The 17,229-nt window shown below is 38.2% G+C and overlaps 4 protein-coding genes across 9 annotated transcripts; 1 reads left to right on the top strand and 3 right to left on the bottom strand.

Annotated features, from left to right (window-relative positions):
* Positions 1-185: 185 nt before the first annotated feature.
* Positions 186-4,226, bottom strand: LOC111793517 (palmitoyl-acyl carrier protein thioesterase, chloroplastic). 6 transcript variants are annotated; one of them, XM_087123337.1, is made up of 7 exons: positions 3,949-4,225; positions 3,471-3,602; positions 2,284-2,912; positions 1,973-2,106; positions 1,488-1,601; positions 1,018-1,345; positions 186-936 (listed from the first exon to the last, which is right to left on the bottom strand). In XM_087123337.1, exons 3-7 carry the CDS (start codon positions 2,770-2,772, stop codon positions 667-669), a joined length of 1,335 nt encoding a protein of 444 aa, XP_086979463.1. In that variant the 5' UTR covers positions 2,773-2,912; positions 3,471-3,602; positions 3,949-4,225; the 3' UTR covers positions 186-666. The 6 variants fall into 6 exon arrangements, with proteins under 6 accessions (XP_086979463.1, XP_086979462.1, XP_023531198.2 ...); XM_087123336.1 differs by having other exon boundaries at positions 2,284-2,902; XM_023675430.2 differs by lacking the exon at positions 3,471-3,602 and having other exon boundaries at positions 1,018-1,086; positions 1,174-1,345; positions 2,284-2,902; positions 3,949-4,224.
* A 1,771-nt stretch (positions 4,227-5,997) lies between these two features.
* Positions 5,998-7,502, bottom strand: LOC111792319 (HXXXD-type acyl-transferase family protein). Its single transcript, XM_023673704.2, has one exon. It carries the CDS (start codon positions 7,494-7,496, stop codon positions 6,120-6,122), a length of 1,377 nt encoding a protein of 458 aa, XP_023529472.2. The 5' UTR covers positions 7,497-7,502; the 3' UTR covers positions 5,998-6,119.
* Positions 7,503-7,587: 85 nt separating this feature from the next.
* Positions 7,588-10,202, bottom strand: LOC111792318 (serine/arginine repetitive matrix protein, putative (DUF936)). The gene is made up of 4 exons (XM_023673703.2): positions 8,993-10,202; positions 8,704-8,922; positions 8,513-8,604; positions 7,588-8,435 (listed from the first exon to the last, which is right to left on the bottom strand). Exons 1-4 carry the CDS (start codon positions 10,112-10,114, stop codon positions 7,793-7,795), a joined length of 2,076 nt encoding a protein of 691 aa, XP_023529471.2. The 5' UTR covers positions 10,115-10,202; the 3' UTR covers positions 7,588-7,792.
* A 2,382-nt stretch (positions 10,203-12,584) lies between these two features.
* LOC111792260 (putative sulfate transporter 3.5) lies at positions 12,585-16,242 on the top strand. Its single transcript, XM_023673620.2, has 12 exons — positions 12,585-13,368; positions 13,498-13,705; positions 13,783-13,954; positions 14,049-14,114; positions 14,209-14,322; positions 14,412-14,528; positions 14,610-14,736; positions 14,808-15,094; positions 15,182-15,372; positions 15,469-15,551; positions 15,636-15,712; positions 15,791-16,242. Exons 1-12 carry the CDS (start codon positions 13,059-13,061, stop codon positions 15,986-15,988), a joined length of 1,950 nt encoding a protein of 649 aa, XP_023529388.2. The 5' UTR covers positions 12,585-13,058; the 3' UTR covers positions 15,989-16,242.
* The last annotated feature ends 987 nt before the right edge of the window (positions 16,243-17,229 follow it).

The following is a 17,229-nucleotide window of genomic DNA, read 5'->3' as shown; positions in this document are numbered from 1 at the left end:
TTGCTTTTCAAAAACAAGAGAAAGACCAAGGTAGGGCCATTACAGAACGTGGAGGCGGCAACCTGTTAGTTGGTTGGTCCAGCTAAGAAGCCGGGCTGCAAAATCTGACCAATAAAACGAAAACTCGTCACATCATGCTACAGAAACTTCCTTTCTCAATTATAAACCAGGCTGGCAAAGAAGAATTAAGGATCAATCAGTACAAAATAAAATGAATTAACAATTGAAAATAAGGTAGACATTTCACAGTTTAAGTCTGATTAAATGATGGCAATCACCAATAAGTAAAACGCAGGTACAGTCAGCAAAGCTGAACCTAAGAGCAAAACATTAAATAGATGATGTGCTGAAGTATATTTTACCTTTCCGTTGGGACAATTGAGAGAATGGGGACAATAAAAGAATGAATAATTACAATGAGACGGACTGGCATGTTTTTTGGTCTTTTTCCTTCCATGGAAACAGATGGTTTAGGGAAGGGCCGGAAACATATATATATATATATATATATAGATATATCTTATATTTATATGGGGATTTCTCAAATCCGAGAAGAAAAAACGGAAGCAGGACTCTACAACACAAGCAGTGAATGCACAAGGTGGTGGGGCCACAACCAGAGACGACTCCAGCTACGAGGTAGCTTCTCCAATTGAATTTCTTTTTTTAAGTATTTCCGGCTGGAATCTGACCCACCATCCCGAAGTTTGTCGCGTGTTTGGGCCTCCACTCAGTCCTTCCTCTAACAATCTCAGCTCCATTTTCAAGTCGAAGCAAGTGGTGGCACTCGATGTCACCAGCATCGGCCAAATTGCTGATACCAGCACCAGACACAGCAGTAAGGGATTGCAGCACGCTGTCCCTTCCACATTCTCTCCTGTATTCCAAAGTCATGGTAGAGAGTTCGTGACTCTCCAGGATTGGCAGAGGTGCACTCTGTGAGTACCAAATCTTTTGGTCAGAGACATGTGTTCGGATAAAGGAGAAACCAAGAGTCATTTTGAAAAGAGAAACTACCTCGAGTACCCAGCCAATGTACTTCACATTATTAACATGCTGGTTGACATCTAAATCGCTCCATCTAGGCTGCAATTCGAAATACATGTCACTCACAAGAATGAAACGAGGAAGCCTACTAGTAAATATATTTAACCAAACGGAAGTATAACTTACCGTCAAACCTGTACGTATATAATCAGCACTATCATCATCAAGTTTGGTAAGTTTCCTGCCATCTTCTTCCACTATGGGAGGTGAATTTGCAAAATAAGGCTCTATTTCCCCTCTAACTTCCCCAGGAATCTTTGATAATTTTCTTGTCTGCTTATTCATCATCACCCAGACACTGTCATTGGACAGGAACAGAAAAACAATCCCACACAGTTATTAGAAAGGCAGTTATGATCAAGCGGTAGAATAATTACCAGGGGAATTGAGGGGAGGGAAAGAAAAAACACGGATTACTTGCTGGCAGCGGAAACCTATACCTTGAGGCCCTAGTAAGAGTTTCACCAGTTTTGCAATCACGAACAAGCCAATCTCGTCGCATGCCATTCTTCCCAGATGCACCGACCCAAGTGTCTACTTGAACAACATCACCCCTGACAAAAAGGGGGGAAAAATGATTCAGTCCTCGAGAACTTTAACCTATAAATAATTCGCAAGAACTATTTAATTACACATATAGTACCATAACCATGAGAGGTGAAGTTTTCCAGATATCAGAACACATTTCTAATTAAAATTACAGAAGCACTTTTAAAATAGACAACCTAAAAGACATAACTAGCTGTTGTCTACATTTCCTGAAAATATGAAAATCCATAGAAGTCAAACATCTAAATCATTCATCCTACATGATCAATGGAAAGATAATGCTACTGTAAAAATGAATAAATGTTAGCAGCTGCAAATTATTTTGCTTTTCTAGGATATATATACACATATATAAAAGAAACATATGGCAACTTACCAAGTAGGGTATCTATCTACCACAACCTGCATCTTTGCAACTACCCATATCAAGTTTTTTTTACACATTTCTGGTGTAGAACCAAATCCATCACCTAGTAGTCCAGCAGTTTTTACATGATTAAGTGCAGTTTCCTGTATAAAAGAACAAGATATCATCTCACTGTTTCCAAATAATGAAGATATAGAAGAATTAACAACCTATAGTGCATTTGACCGGCAAGAGCAACCAAATTTTTTAAAATTTACCACAGATAAACAGCATAAGAATTAATATCCAACAAGAAAGAAACAGAATGATCAATCATGTACCTGTAAATGATTCATTAATGTTTCTATAGATGCAGTCCGATCTGCACCAATTTCATATGATCTAATTGAAAAGTTCTGCCGAAACACGAGACCATCCTGCACAATTCTTCCCAAACCAAACGAATCAATAAGCATGTCAGGCCGCCTAGGTTTCCAGTCAAGCATCATCCACTGCTTCTCAGCCGCCAGGAAGATGGTAGTGATAGCAGCAAGAAGCATGCTCCAGTCAGGAAGTACGTTTATGAAAGTCCTTGGAGGAGGTGATGTCAAGTCATCGTCCAGCTTGACACCCTCCAATCCAACGGAAGTACCATTTATCTTTGAAGGAGCTTGGGCATTAGCCTTAACTTGCAAACCACGGGAAGAAGATTTCGGCCTGCTTCCTCCAGGATTGACAGAACCACCGCCGAACTTAGTTGACTTTTCTCCAGAGTCCGAGGACAGAGAAATAGCAGGAAAAAAGGCAGAAGTAGCTGCAGTGGCAACCATGTCGAACTTTCTACCAGATAACGGTTGTAATATGCCAACCAGAGACTCGTTCCAATGAATTTCCCTCTATCAACAGAAGTCTAAGTACATGAAAGATGGCTGAGTTCTTGGGGAAACATACATTAGCAACCTATACGCAACTACATGGAATTTAGTATCCATTCATTAAGAAAGCTTCATGAAGTTGATATAGGAATCATCAATATTTGGTCATACATGTAATTAACAAACTTCCTCTTTCTCTAGAAGCATAAAAATATACATTAAACTCGTGTACAATAATTACGAAAGTGAACAAAATCGTGTACGAGGTAAGATTCAGTGAATAATCACAGAAGGAAAAGAGAGGAGTGTCCACAGAAGTGAACCCAAAGACATCAAAAGATTGGACCTAAAACGAACTAGAAAGTCATTTAAAAACAGAGATTCGCGGAACCGGAATATAAAACATGAATCTACGCGATAAATTCAAATAGACAATTTGTAAAACTTTGTCAAAAAAAAAAAAAAAAAAAAAAAAAAAAAAAAAAAAAAAAAAAAAGTCCGTGTAGCATAGCAAGATTGAGCGAAACAAAAAACTAATCCAAGATCATCAAGAGACACTGCGAGTATTTTCACGCATAACATACAACGACAATAAAGAAAAAAAGAGCAGAAAGAGCGAAAATGACAACAAGCTATTTAAGAAAAAATCGCACCAAGAATCAATGAATGCATGAGCTGAAAAGAGAACCATCCACTTGCACGCTTATAGCGAGATCAGAAGAAACCTTTCATAAATCTACAGTAGAAGAGAAAACAGATCTCGTCCCAAACGTAGAACCACAGAGCTAAATAAACACAAGATCAGAAACGGAAATCAAAATAAGCATCCAATAAAACCATAGAAAAACTATAAACCAGGAATAACGCAAAATTCCGTCGAGCGAAATAAACCGTACGTAACAGCAATAATAAAATAGACGTGCAGACTTCAAAAAACACGCTCCGTGGCCCAGAAAACAAAGAACGATAAACAAAACAAGTAAAACAAAACCTTCAAATACAGATCTCAAACGATTAATTCGTCAAACACTAAACACGGCAAAAGCAGCCTAGCTCCGTCATTCTCTCAACTTCCAGATCAGACAAGAAACAGATAAAAACCAAAAGAGAAGAAAACTACGGCCCCCGTACCTTGACCGTCGGAAGAAAAGAGAAGCAAACGGATGTCAAAAATCCTCTGGCGAAAAGACGACAAGGAAAAAGAAGTAATGCAGGAAGTTGGAATGCAGATCCCTCCTTATTCGCCGCGGATCGTAGGGTTTGCTGTAGTTGGATTTGATGATTCTTCGTGTTCGGCGTTCGGAAATTTATTGAGTTAGCTGTTTTTATTTAGCTCGTTTCAAAATGGAAAATAAAGAACGAAAGAAAAAGGGAAATTATGGAGAAGGAGAGGGGGCGGAGGGTTGAGGCCAACTGTGGGTGTTAGTGGTGAGGAATTGATTTTGGAGCCTTCAAAATAAATAACATACATTTCTACCCTCGATTCCCACTTCTAATACCGCAATTACGATTTTGCCCTACTCGGCATTTTCATTTCTCTGCTTTCTTTCAAACCAGTCCCCTTCCAGAATCATCCTCTCCTTTTCTTAATTTTAAATTAAATTACGAAATTAGTCCTCTGTTTTTAATAATTGTATTTGTTTTTCCCCCTAAATATTAAAAAAAAAAAACATTTTTTTTATTATTATTTTGGTTTCAATAACTCTTTTAATTTATTACTTGAATGTATGTAACAGTAAATTTGAGAGTTGATAGGATACGTGGTCAAAGTTGAATGAATCAATGATGGATTATATGTGGTGCGATTAAAGTTTATTTAGGAAAGGAGTATATAAATTATATATTTTAATCTTAACTTAAGTTGATGTCAAAGCTCTAGAATGGTGCCGAGTATATACATTTTTTGTCTTCCAACATTACCTTCTATACAATGCTCATGCTGCTTGCTCAGTATATACGTTGATACCTTTTAAAAAATGCTACATTTGAAAATATATAAAGTGAGGGATGAGTTGGAGGAACATATTCTCCACCTCTATTACCTTTAAAAAAAAATTGCCCATCTCATCAGAGGATTTTCGTGGGAACCGTTGAATTAATAAAAAGTATCTTAACAAATCAAACGGACTATGTAATGAGTTATTATTATTTTTGTCATATTGATTCAACCATAGATATTTTTTCTTAAATTTAAAAACTATGTTATCAAACTTTGTTGTTAATTTTTAATGTATATGCTTGAAAAATGTCTTGAAAATTACTATTCTTAAAAAAAAAAAAAGAATAATAATAATAATAGTTAAAATAGAGTTTTATATTTTGGTTATGACCAAGTGAATGAAATTTGATGGCAGCAAGAAATAGAGCAATATGAGAATCCAATATTCATCAACAAACAAAAATAAATAGAGTAAGTAACTAAAACAATGGGTAGCTCAACTGTACTTGCTTTATTTCAATCTTATTTGACTTCCCTTTTGTCCTTTCTGCGGGGAATGCCTTCTTCTAATTTCTTATACTATAATAATTGGAGTATTATTTTCATTACTTAATTCTCACATTTATTTATATCTTTTAAAAATCATTTGAATTAGAGAGAAATTAGAAAAGTATTGGTGGGCAAACAAACAGAGGTATTCAGGAATCAAAAGCGCAATTGGTCTCCTTTCAGCTTTTCATTATATCCTTCGCAGAAACAGCTCAAAACCCACTCCAATCTTTTTTGCGCTCAAAATGTGCAATCCCGCCTATGTTTCACACGTGTCAACTGCCAGTTGTACAATGGTAGTCTCGTAATTAATGTCTTCTTGTAGCGCCAATTTCGTAGTCTTACGACTGCCCGTTACCCTACACATTTTAATTTTTTTAACGCTCATTGCAGATCTCACGAAATTATTAAAGAGCGGTTTAATTAGGAAATAATTCAATTTTTTTAAAATTAAATTTAAATAATTTGTCCTCAATATCAACTCTCACGTAATTGTATGATGACACTTTTGTTCTATTATTCTCCGATGACATGGTTTCGTCTCATAAACTGAAACAAGTTTAGGTACATATCCAACATGATGCTCTGGCATATCGCAATCAATAATAGAAAAGATTAGCATAGCATTATTTCAAACATTTTCATTCAAATTATGTCAATTAAATATGTTTTATTTAACCAAAAAGAGGTGGATCTTAAAGAAATTAAGAAAAAAAAAACATTTATAAGAATTCGAACCATGATTTGGAACGAGACGGAATCACAAATATGGAGTATTACAATACATCTCAATAGTTCGATTAGACTCTAAATCTTAATCCATCATCACCCTACACAACAACTCTGTGAATTTCTGGGTAGCATTTTCCGGCAAGCAAATGCAGACCAGCATTGAGCCGTTTGATTCCGTCGCCCCTTCCGGCAAGAACACACAAACCTGCGGCGTTGGAGACAGATCGATCGGGCCGGCATATACTGGCCGTCCCCATCCAAAATCCGCAGTTTCATAGATCGAAAACCTAGTCCACTGCGTGATCGTCAATTTCCCTCCAAATTCCAATCTTCTCGGCCTATCCACTTCAATGTAATCCACCGTCGATTTCACATATTCCTCCGACACGCCGTTTCTTGCCTCACGGACCAATCGTGTCGTCTTTGAGAGATCGTCATTGACAAGCTCCGATACGGTGCTCGTGACGCAGGGGAGACAGAGCACATTGCCGTAGAACCCGTTCTTCAATGGGGGGTTTTTCAGTTTCTGTCGAGCATTCACTGAAAACGTTAGCCGGAGTGTGTAATCCACTGGTTTTACATCGAGCGCCTCTACCCATGACCTCCAAATATGAGCGGCCATGGCGTCGAAGGTCGAGCAAGTCGACATGTCGTCTGGTTGGGCGTGGGATTTCAACCAGAGTTGGAACTCGCGGCTGATACGGTAACATCTTTGAACGGGTTTTGATTTCCAGAGGGTCATCGTCAAGCTCGAGCCATCGTCAATTTTCATGAACTCAACGTGGGGGAATTTCACAATTGGTGGGTCACGAGGCTTGAAAAACTCTCGTTCCCAACATGGATGTGGGTTGGTTGTCAGTGTTCCTGATTTAGCCGTGGCAGCCCAGGCGCTGAGGAATTGCATCGCGCCGAGGCCATCGCAGATGCAATGGCAGAGCCTCAAGCCTAAGCTGAACCCCCCACATTTGAAAATGGTCACTTGTGCTATGAGCAATGGCATCTCGAGTACTTTGTATGGTTCCTCATTAGGGAACTTGAAGATCAATGATTCCCATGCCGGGTTTGGAACCGTTATGTTTCCTAAACTGTCCAATGTTATTTCAGAGTGAGCTTCTACCATTAGAGCTCCTTGTTCTGGTCCAAAGAACACTTCCACCTTCCCATTTTTGGTTTCTCTGAGCCTGCCTGAAAAAGGGTAATAAGGAACCAAAACAAGGGAAAGTGCTTCTCCAAGCATTTCCATTACAGGCACGCTGGAGTTGAAGCTGTCCAACTGGTAAAAGTAGACAGTTGGAGTGAAAACACGAGCTCCGACGACATCGTCGAGGTTAGATAGGTAAAGGGAATCACCGTCGGCAGCAGGAATAGGGCGTGCCGGCATGATTGGAACCATACGGTCAATAGTGATGGGGATGTCTATGTGAGGAATTTGGAGCTCTTGAACCCACGGTGGAGCCATGAGAGAATGTTGAAACTCGTCTTGCTGTTTGGAAGCATTTGTAGAAGAAGACTCTACTTTTGCTAAGGCATGCAAAGAAAGCTTGAGGAGCTAAAATAAAAAGGCGGATTTTAAAGTTCTGTTGGTGGATTGCAGGTGGTACTGACATTGTTCGTGATGTGAAAAAACATAATGTGCACAAGAAATACAATAAAAATTTTGAACTTTTCCCATTTAGCTTAAAGATAAAGATAACTGAGAAATTAAGAAACATGCTTCTTCTTAAGCATGATGATGATTTCGACACAAATTAAGAATCAACAATCAACATTCTGGATGACAAAACCATATATCTTTCGTTTTAACCTTTCCACCTTTTCTTTCAAAGGATCATCTCGCTTTGAAACTACACGGTCCAACCAGTCATTAACTCGCTTTAACTGGGACAAAACCGATGCAATGGAGCCACGATTTGGGATTGGAGGCGATGTTTTAACGCCATCTCCAGAGCTTTCTCTGAACACCTTTGAACCTGCATCAAGGGAATCCTCCACAAACTTAAGAAACCAAAGCTTCATCTCAGACTGCAACTCCATAGCAAGCTCTACGGTCTCTTTCATTCCATGGCCTCTACTCCATGGAACCACCGCACTGGAGGAGTTGGGAACTGAAGAGGCCTCCATAGTTTGTCTTTTTGATCCATTTTTGTGCAGAGAGCCTTTGTCTTGGCTGGTGAGAAGTGAGACTATCTCGAGGTTGGTGGCTAAGGCGGCTTCAACCCAGAGGGAGGCAGGTTTGGATTGCCCCGGAATGGCACAAGGTTTGTTGCCATTCCGGCTGCCAAAAACTGATTCTGCAATCTCCGTTGATTTCACAACATCGTTATAGATCATGAAAAACTGGTCCACTACGTGCAAAAGGTCTCCAGTCTTGTGCGTAGAGGAAAGTTCTGAAAACATGCTGGAAAGAAACGGAAGTTCAAATCACAATTCAGTTCAAATCAAACACTAAGAAATGGAAAGGTGGGTAATGCATACCTTATGCTCCTTATAATGGATTCAGTAGAAATTGCCTCCTCCAACGCTTCAGCTGCAGCTATAGAAGCAGTATCTCTCCTTTGCATAGCCTCCTGATAACATCAACAAGTACAACCTCAGTCCAAGTTTGACACTAAATTTACTCACTTCTTTCCCTAGTTTAACTCACAAATTACAATCTCAATTCGAACCTTTGCAAGTTTAACAAGATTTGCAGGAGCTGCATCAACTAGAACACTGCCATCACTCCATTTCTTATCGTGAACAGTGATACCAAGACCCGAAAATTTTCTCTCATCTGGAGCATCGCACTTAGATGGACTGAAGGACTTCTTTTTCTCTTTTCTTTGCACATCGTCACTCTTGGGTCTATGATCATTTACATCACTCAATCGTCTAGAAATGGCAGCCTAGAGAAGACAACAACATCATATAAAAATGGAAAGGGTTCTAGTTATCAACGACGTGTAATGATTGTACCTGGGTCCGAAGAATTGCTTGTAGATCTGGCTTGTTCTTTGAAACCCCACTTTCTCTGTGCTCATCAGAGGTAGAAGAGACCGTTGATTGATCATCCCAGCTCTTCCTATTCGATTTTGCAGACCCAACAAGTGCCTCAGAAACCTTAGAAATCCCAGAAGCTATGTTAGTCATCTTCTTCTTGCTAGAAGAATCTGCAACTGCCAAAAGAGGGGAGACCTTCAAACCCCCTGATAACCTTCTTGCCGGTGACAGAGAAGCCCTTCGTACACTAGGAGAAGCTTGTCTCCTGCCATTTGGGGATGGCTGTCGATACCTCGAAGGAACTATAATGGCGGCCTCCTTCGAACTCACCCGGTTCTCTTCACGTGCAGCTACCAAACTCGGGACTACAGATTTCGAGGGCACTGGAGAAGCCGACCTCTTCCCCTTTCCAGCCGGTGAAGGATCTCTCTCAACCACCGCCACATTCTTCTTTCCGGCTGACATAGATCTTTTTCCTGACGCAGGGGAAGAAAACCTCTGAGGCTTAAGAGAAACTTTGCTCCCTTCCGTACTCCCCACATTTTCAATCTGTACATTATCTCGAGGAGCTAGGGCTTGCCTTCCCCTACCATTTCCAGTCTTCGAATTACTCTTGGATTCATTAATTTGAGACTCCTCCAATTTCTGATTAGACGACAATGCAGCAATAGGATCAGCCGATTGATCCGAATCGGTCACCGGTTGAATCACAAACTCACGCTTAGAAGCCGAAATCCTCGCAATTAGTAGCTCAGGGCTTCCAACAGAAGCTTGCCGCCCTGCAATCGGACGAATACCGCAAACACGTGGGACTGGCGTGTCGAATTCGAAACGATCGACATAAACGAACTGGCCGAGATGCAGTCGATTCGAGAGGATGAGATCTGTTTCGCGATCAGAAAGCGAGACGTAAGTGGAATTAAGGGAATCAGAGAGCTGGATGTAGAACCCACGATTGGGCCATAATTCGGAACCGGCGAGGGCTGGAACAATGCCGATGACTTGGAGAAGAGCAGAACGGTGGTCGCCAGTGACTCTGGTATTGGAATTCATGGCCTGAAGAAGCTTCAAGAGGATTCCGGGAGTGAGAGAAGCCATGGCGGAATTTCGGGGAGTGAGGAAGAGGAGTGAAGGAGAAAGATAAGGTATAAGGAGGGTAAGAAGAGAGGAAATGGCCGTTACGGGTTTGTGAGATTCAAATTTGAAATTCAAATATTAGGTGCACTGTGGATTTTTGAATTCAGTTGCCGTTGTTCTGTTACCGTTAAGTTATTTTTAGGCCGCCGACTCGCCTGTAGGAAGCATACAGTCAACGGCGTTTAAAGGAAACATTGGGCCGGGCCCAAAGCGACTTCGGGTTGTCCGGACATTGGATTCTCGCTAATATTTTCCCTCCACTCCGTCTACCAATTTAAATTTTATTTAGAAGTTTAAAATTTTGTATTATTATTATTATTATTTTTCATTTTACCGTTGGTGATAAGGAAAACCATTTCCCCCGATTCAGCACTTCAAAATAAGAACCAAAATTCTAATACAAATGGATATTTATTTAAAAAAATAGAATAATATTAATTTTATTGAAAATATACTCAAATATTTCTAAAATTTCTATCTTTTTCTGTGTATAAATTTATTTTAAACCTTTCTTAGTCATCTCCTTAGGTAAGGGTGTGAAAATTTTTACTTAGTAGACGCATTTTAAAATTTTTGAGGAAAGTCCAAAAAGGAAAGTTCAAGGAGGACAATATCTACTAGCGGTAGATTTTGACCGATACAAATAGTATCAGAGCTAGACAACAAGCGGTGTGGCCAGAACATTTTGCCCCTAAAAGGGTGGATCTTGAAACATTTCTTATAAAGGGTCTGGAAACCTATTCTTTAAGAGGAAGCCTGAAAGGGAAAGCAAACTTATATTTGTTAACGGTAGACTTAAGCTGTTATAGTACTCCCTTTATTATTCTTCATCTTATTTGAGAAATGGCCGGTTAAATGAACATCTCTACTTAACTGTATGATTGAGAAATGTATTTAAATTGTAACAACCTAAAGTACGTTGTAAAAAAAATAGAAAATTAGGTTGATATAAATGATCGTAGATCTCGAAGGTATTTTAAATGAACAAAATTTAACTGTTTCCTAAAGATGGAAGTATTGATATCAAAATTTTCTTCCTTCATAGCAACAAATGAATATTACAAAACAAATAAATATTCCATAACTAATTTGGAGGCTTCGTTGAAAAAGCTTATGTTCTTTCCTTTTCAAAGCCCCTTTTCTGTTTCCCTCCATATCAAATGCTTTACATATTATTCAAAAAAAAAAAAAAAAATTATTTTCTTAAATTGTATTCTATTCCGATAAGATTGTTTGTTTGATAGATACCTAATCATCTATATAAATAGATTACCATTTTTGTTCGAAGCAATCGAGAACAACCTAACGATCTAAGATGCTCTTCGAAGGAAGATAAGCATCTTAGAAGGTTCTTTTTTAAGCTACTTTGATTCTTTTAAAAAAATTCTATTTTTAATAAGGCGTATTTGACTTACTCCTAACCCTTTTTTCAAATATTATCCAACACGCATGTAACCATATTTTTTTTTATTACTATGAACTAAAATTATGTACGTTTATTAATATCTTTTCTAGTGAAAAAAGAATTACTTTTAAGATTTAACTAGCCATTAAACTAATTATATAGATAATTATTGTTTTTTTTTTTTGTTATTTAATACATGAATGAATTAATTAATTCCATTTTATAAGAGTTAAAAAAAAATATGTTGAAAATGTGTTTTTTTTCTTAATAATAAGTGGTATGAAAGATATATATTTTTAGACCTAAATAAGGATTGATATTATTCCAATTTTTTTTTATTTGATAATGTGATAAATAAATTCTATGAATATATGATCCTTAATGTAATTGTATTTGTCCTCTTTTTTCTTGGGAAAAAATTCAAGTTGAAATTTAATATAGTATTGAATATTATATAATTTTTATAAAATTTAACCAATGGACATTGGAGAAACAATAAATAATTTTATAGCTGTTTAAAAATTATAAGAAGTTTAAATTATATTGAATCTAAAAAAACACAAATTTTATTTCAAATGTATTATGATTATTTCTAAGATAATCAAATTCAAACCAATTTTGGGTACCAAAAGATCTTTCAAAAAGAGAATTATTTAAAGGACCAAAAAGATAAATTTATTGTATAGTTCCTAAATCCTATTGCACTTTAAATGAGCTTTCTTGTTGGTTACTCTAAGAATATTGGAGAAACTCTAAGAATATTGGAATAAACTTACGCTCTATAAAAAAAAAAATATATATTATGTGACTAAAATGATTAAATTTCACACAAAGATGTGTCGAGTAGGAGAGAAGTTTTCATAAGTTCGTTCCATTCTTTAACCGATGTGAGATCTTACAATCTACCTCTTGAGAGCGCGTTCTCGCTCGCACCCAGCCTAATGTCTGGTCCTTCTAGTCCTGACATCATTTGTAACAGTTCAAGCCTACAATTAACTATACGCTTGAGTCGTTAGACTATGCAAAATTAAGGTGTTTTTTTTAACACTAATATGATGGTGTAAACTTAAAATTTGCATGGCCGGGAGAAATGTTTGTTAAATTTGTGCAGGCAAAAGAAGGAATGTGGCCTTCATTTTGCATGGAATTCCCTCCGCTGACTCCACTATCATAGATCACCACACAAACTTGTAATCCCGCAAAAACCCAGAGGTTGTCCCAGATTAGAAAACCAGTCTTCATACAACACACTGTCACCAACCGTGTCCTGTTCTAAACAATCGGTTTTGATAAGTTTAAGAAATCCCCATAACTTAATTACATCTGTTTCCCATTCCTTAAAAACAGTTAACTGTTCTATTCCGCTTCTCTATTTCGTCCTTCTTTTTCTTCTTATTTATCTTATCCATTTACCATCGTCTCCACTCAACATTCCCTGTATATATTAAACTTAATCCTCCTTCTCATACATTAATTCCTCTGTTTTTTTGTTTCTCTCCGATGGGTTCGTTGAAAAGTGAACAACATGTGAACTTTGCTGCTCCAAGACCATTCGTGAACAGGCTGAAATCAGATCTGAAAGAGACGTTTTATCCCGATGATCCCTTCAGGCAGTTTCGTGATGATAGGCCGACGCACCAACTCAAAAAGGCCGTCCAGTATTTCATCCCCATATTGGAATGGCTTCCTAAATACAATTTTAATATGTTTAAGTATGATTTGCTCGCTGGTATTACCATTACCAGCCTCGCCATCCCCCAAGGCATCAGCTACGCTAAGCTTGGCAGCCTCCCTCCCATCATCGGCCTTTGTGAGTCCCATTTATCTATCTCAAAATTTTAACTATTTGCTTTCTATCTGTCTTTATGGTGATATTGATTAACCAGTTGGGTGTGTATTGGAATTCTGATAATTAGAGTAATTAATTATGTGGGTGCAGATTCGAGCTTCGTTCCACCGCTTGTGTATGCGGTGTTTGGAAGCTCGAAGCATCTGGCGGTGGGTACGGTGGCGGCATGTTCGTTGCTAATAGCGGAAATCATCGGAGAAGTGGCGTCGCCGGAAGAAGATCCCACATTGTATCTACACCTGGTTTTAACAGCCACCTTAATCACCGGCGTCATGCAGACGGCCTTAGGGCTTCTACGGTGCGACCCCATAAATCCTTTTTTTCTCTCTTTTATAAAATAGAATTTCTGATTGCGTGTTGAATGAAACTGGACAGATTGGGAATCTTGGTGGATTTCTTATCGCATTCAACGATCATAGGGTTTATGGGAGGAACAGCTGTGATCATTTGCCTGCAACAGCTGAAAGGCATATTCGGACTCACTCATTTCACCTCTAAAACCGACGTCTATTCGGTACTCCATGCCGTTTTCTCCCTTAGAAATGAGGTTCGTTAAAATCCTGTTCCTGTTTTAACTTCCTGTCTTTTGAATTCAAACACAGACCTAAAACTTTCTCTTTTTTTTTCCCTCCAAATTTCAGTGGAGATGGCAAAGTGCTGTCACGGGCGTCGTCTTCCTTATCTTCCTCCAGTTTACTAGGTACCTGGTAAGTAAATTTTCCTCTCCTCTCTCCTTTTCAATCTCTGTTCTGTCGGTGAAAACAAATGGGTTTGTTTGTTTGTTTTTGGTTGGTTAAACAGAGAGATAGAAACCCGAAGCTGTTTTGGGTATCAGCGATGGCTCCGATGGTGACAGTGATAGTCGGGTGTGTGGTTGCATATCTCGTCCATGGAAGTCAGCATGGAATCTTAACTGTATCCTTTCTTTCCTTAAAGCCACAATCAATGGAGTTTCTGAACCAACACCTGTCTTTCTCATTTTGTATGCCTTGATTTCACCTCAGGTGGGTCGCTTGAACAAAGGAATAAACCCTCCTTCTATTCACTCCTTGAACTTTGACCCAAAATACCTACCAGCTGTGGTACAAGCTGGTGCCATCACTGGCCTTGTGGCTTTGGCTGTAAGTTCTTAGCCCTCTCTCTCTGTCTCTCGCAATTGAATCTCTGAGCTTTCATAATTCATCATGGTTTTACCATCTCAGGAAGGAATAGCAATTGGTCGAAGCTTTGCAATAATGAAAAACGAACAAGTCGATGGCAACAAAGAGATGGTAGCCTTCGGTTTGATGAACATTGTGGGATCTTTCACTTCCTGCTACTTAACCACTGGTAATAATTAAACTAATAATTACATTCTAACAAAGAGCAGTTCAAAATGAAATGACATTTTTACCTTTCAGGGCCATTCTCAAAGACTGCAGTGAACTTCAATGCTGGATGTAGAACAGCAATGTCAAACGTAGTAATGGCGGTCTTCATGGCTCTCACGCTCCTCTTTCTAGCTCCTCTCTTCAGCTACACTCCTCTTGTAGCCCTTTCCGCCATTATTATGTCCGCCATGTTTGGTTTGATCAAATACGAAGAAATATATCATCTTTTCAAGGTCGACAAGTTCGATTTCTGCATTTGTATGGCTGCTTTCTTGGGCGTTGCTCTATTGAGCATGGATGTTGGCTTAATGCTTTCGGTCAGTAGTTTCTGTCATCACATAACAAGGGAGTTTCAAAGCTCAAAATTCCTTACATATTGGATTGTGTTAAATGATCTTTATCAGGTGGGTCTTGCTTTGCTGAGAGCTCTTCTTTACATGGCTAGACCAGCAACTTGCAAGCTTGGGAAAATACCAGACACTGATTTGTACAGAGACGTGGAGCAGTATCCTAATGCAATGAGAGTCCCTGGAGTCATTGTTCTTCAACTTGGTTCCCCTATTTATTATGCCAACTCCAACTACATCAGAGAAAGGTAATGTGAAAGTTCATTCACGCATTTTATCAAACAGTTTACCTGCAAACATGATGCCTCGGATTAACCAGCCGAATTCTTGCGTTTTCTCATTAGGATTTTGAGATGGGTTCGTGATGAGCATGCCAAGTACGATTCCGTAGATGGAACCGTCCACCATGTACTGCTGGAGTTGAGTGGTAAGAATCCACTATCCTGCCTTCCCAAATCATCCACTCCCAACAATTTTGATCTATCACTCACTGAGTTGTTTGTTCGTGCAGGAGTTACATCAATCGACATGACAGGGATTGAAACACTCGTCGAAATTCGCAGATTGTTGCAAGCAAACGGAGTTAAGGTAATTTCTCAGTCACCCGCCAATCCATTTTTCCATCTCCTTCACTGAAAACTTGCGAATTTCATATTTGAGAAACAGATGGGAATTGTAAACCCAAGAATCGTAGTGATGGAGAAGATGATAGCATCAGAATTCACAAACACGATCGGGAAAGAAAACATCTATTTGTCAGTGGACGATGGAGTGGAAAGGTGCAGAGATTTGGCGTACAACCCACAGAAAACAAATCCAAGTGATGATAACGTGGAATTGAGCGCAGTGGAGCTGCGGGTATAAAATTATAAGCAAATGGGTGCAGTAGAATCTGGAATTTTTTATTGCTTTTTCAGTTCCAGATGAGAGTTTCATTCAGCAAATAAAGAAATAAATTAGTAGATAGAAGTTTTGCAGATGGCATCACATGCACAACACAATCATAATGTAAAATCTTCCTTTTTCTTTGAGGTTCTTCTTCTTCCAAATGTATGAAACAGAGGAACCCCAAAGCTTCGAAATTTAATAAATAATTGATCAAAATGTTTGCATCTTAATTGTTGATTTCAATGGATGCCACTCGGAAATTATCTCAATTGGGCCATGGGAAGAGATTTGGGCCCAAAATGAGCTCAATTGGGCCATTCGAAAAGATTTGGGCTCATTGAGCGCGTACGGCGTTTGGCGGTGACAGTCCACGTGGACAGATTTTCTTCTTTAAAAAATAAAATTAAAAATTAAAAAAACCTTTCATGATGGGACCCACCTTTCCATGGGCCAGGTATGGTATGTGTTTGGGAATCCATGTCATGGCCATGGTGATTTTAAATGTTAATTGAATGAAGGAATTAAATGCTCCCGCCCAACCTCTACATAAATTATTAAATCAGGATTTTAAATTATAAAATTAATCTCACTCTTAACCTATTTTATTTTTTAATTATTTTTTCCGTATATTCGACCGCGTTAAAATTATGAACTCGGACAATCTCTTACAAAAAAAAAAAATTTCTCACATGGCTGTCTTAAGAATGTGAACCCCACGCGCTCTCTGGAAACAGTAACCTTACGGGAACGGTTTACAAAATTTCATTTTTAAAATGAAATAATTTTGATACGGTGACAGGAGTTCATTAACTCTGACACTTTTCTGACTCTGACATGGGGTATTTTCGTAATTTCACTCCTTTTCACTTTTTTTTTTTTATTTTTGAATAATTCAAAGCAACTTTATTTGTTCGTTAAGAGTAATCATTTTCTAAATGTTTTTTTTTTTTTTTTTTTTTTTTTTACTTTTATTTTAATGCTTATCCTTTAAGTTTTTTTTTTTCATTTAATATTTATTTTAATCTGAAAAACCTTTTTGAGTTGAAATATAAAACTTATTAGCTAGAAAGCTGCTGAACCTGTCAACTCAATCTTAAATGAGTCGAGATATGATTTCAATTGTCACCTTCAATACAAATTTTTTATAACATGCTATAAAACTTTATAAGTACTTGTCTAAATTTATGATTCCATCAATTTAATTTCACCCAAAACAT

The sequence above is a fragment of the Cucurbita pepo genome, chromosome 4 (assembly GCF_057944985.1).
Source record: "Cucurbita pepo subsp. pepo isolate OVF chromosome 4, ASM5794498v1, whole genome shotgun sequence".
Classification (NCBI taxonomy): domain Eukaryota; kingdom Viridiplantae; phylum Streptophyta; class Magnoliopsida; order Cucurbitales; family Cucurbitaceae; genus Cucurbita; species Cucurbita pepo.
This window is presented reverse-complemented; position numbering and strand designations above follow the sequence as displayed.

Excerpts from the sequence above, each read along its gene's own strand:
- LOC111792318 (XM_023673703.2), bottom strand. The coding sequence starts at position 10,114 with ATGGCTTCTCTCACTCCCGGAATCCTCTTGAAGCTTCTTCAGGCCATG. Across the intron at positions 8,923-8,992 it reads AAGCAATTCTTCGGACCCAG|GCTGCCATTTCTAGACGATT; the intron begins GTACAATCATTA and ends TGTCTTCTCTAG. Across the intron at positions 8,605-8,703 it reads ATCTTGTTAAACTTGCAAAG|GAGGCTATGCAAAGGAGAGA; the intron begins GTTCGAATTGAG and ends TGATGTTATCAG.
- LOC111792260 (XM_023673620.2), top strand. The coding sequence starts at position 13,059 with ATGGGTTCGTTGAAAAGTGAACAACATGTGAACTTTGCTGCTCCAAGA. Across the intron at positions 13,369-13,497 it reads CCCTCCCATCATCGGCCTTT|ATTCGAGCTTCGTTCCACCG; the intron begins GTGAGTCCCATT and ends ATGTGGGTGCAG. Across the intron at positions 14,737-14,807 it reads TTCCTGCTACTTAACCACTG|GGCCATTCTCAAAGACTGCA; the intron begins GTAATAATTAAA and ends TTTACCTTTCAG.
- LOC111792319 (XM_023673704.2), bottom strand. The coding sequence starts at position 7,496 with ATGGCTCCACCGTGGGTTCAAGAGCTCCAAATTCCTCACATAGACATC.
- LOC111793517 (XM_087123338.1), bottom strand. The coding sequence starts at position 2,772 with ATGGTTGCCACTGCAGCTACTTCTGCCTTTTTTCCTGCTATTTCTCTG. Across the intron at positions 1,602-1,972 it reads GTAGATAGATACCCTACTTG|GGGTGATGTTGTTCAAGTAG; the intron begins GTAAGTTGCCAT and ends CCTTTTTGTCAG. Across the intron at positions 937-1,017 it reads ACATTGGCTGGGTACTCGAG|AGTGCACCTCTGCCAATCCT; the intron begins GTAGTTTCTCTT and ends TGGTACTCACAG.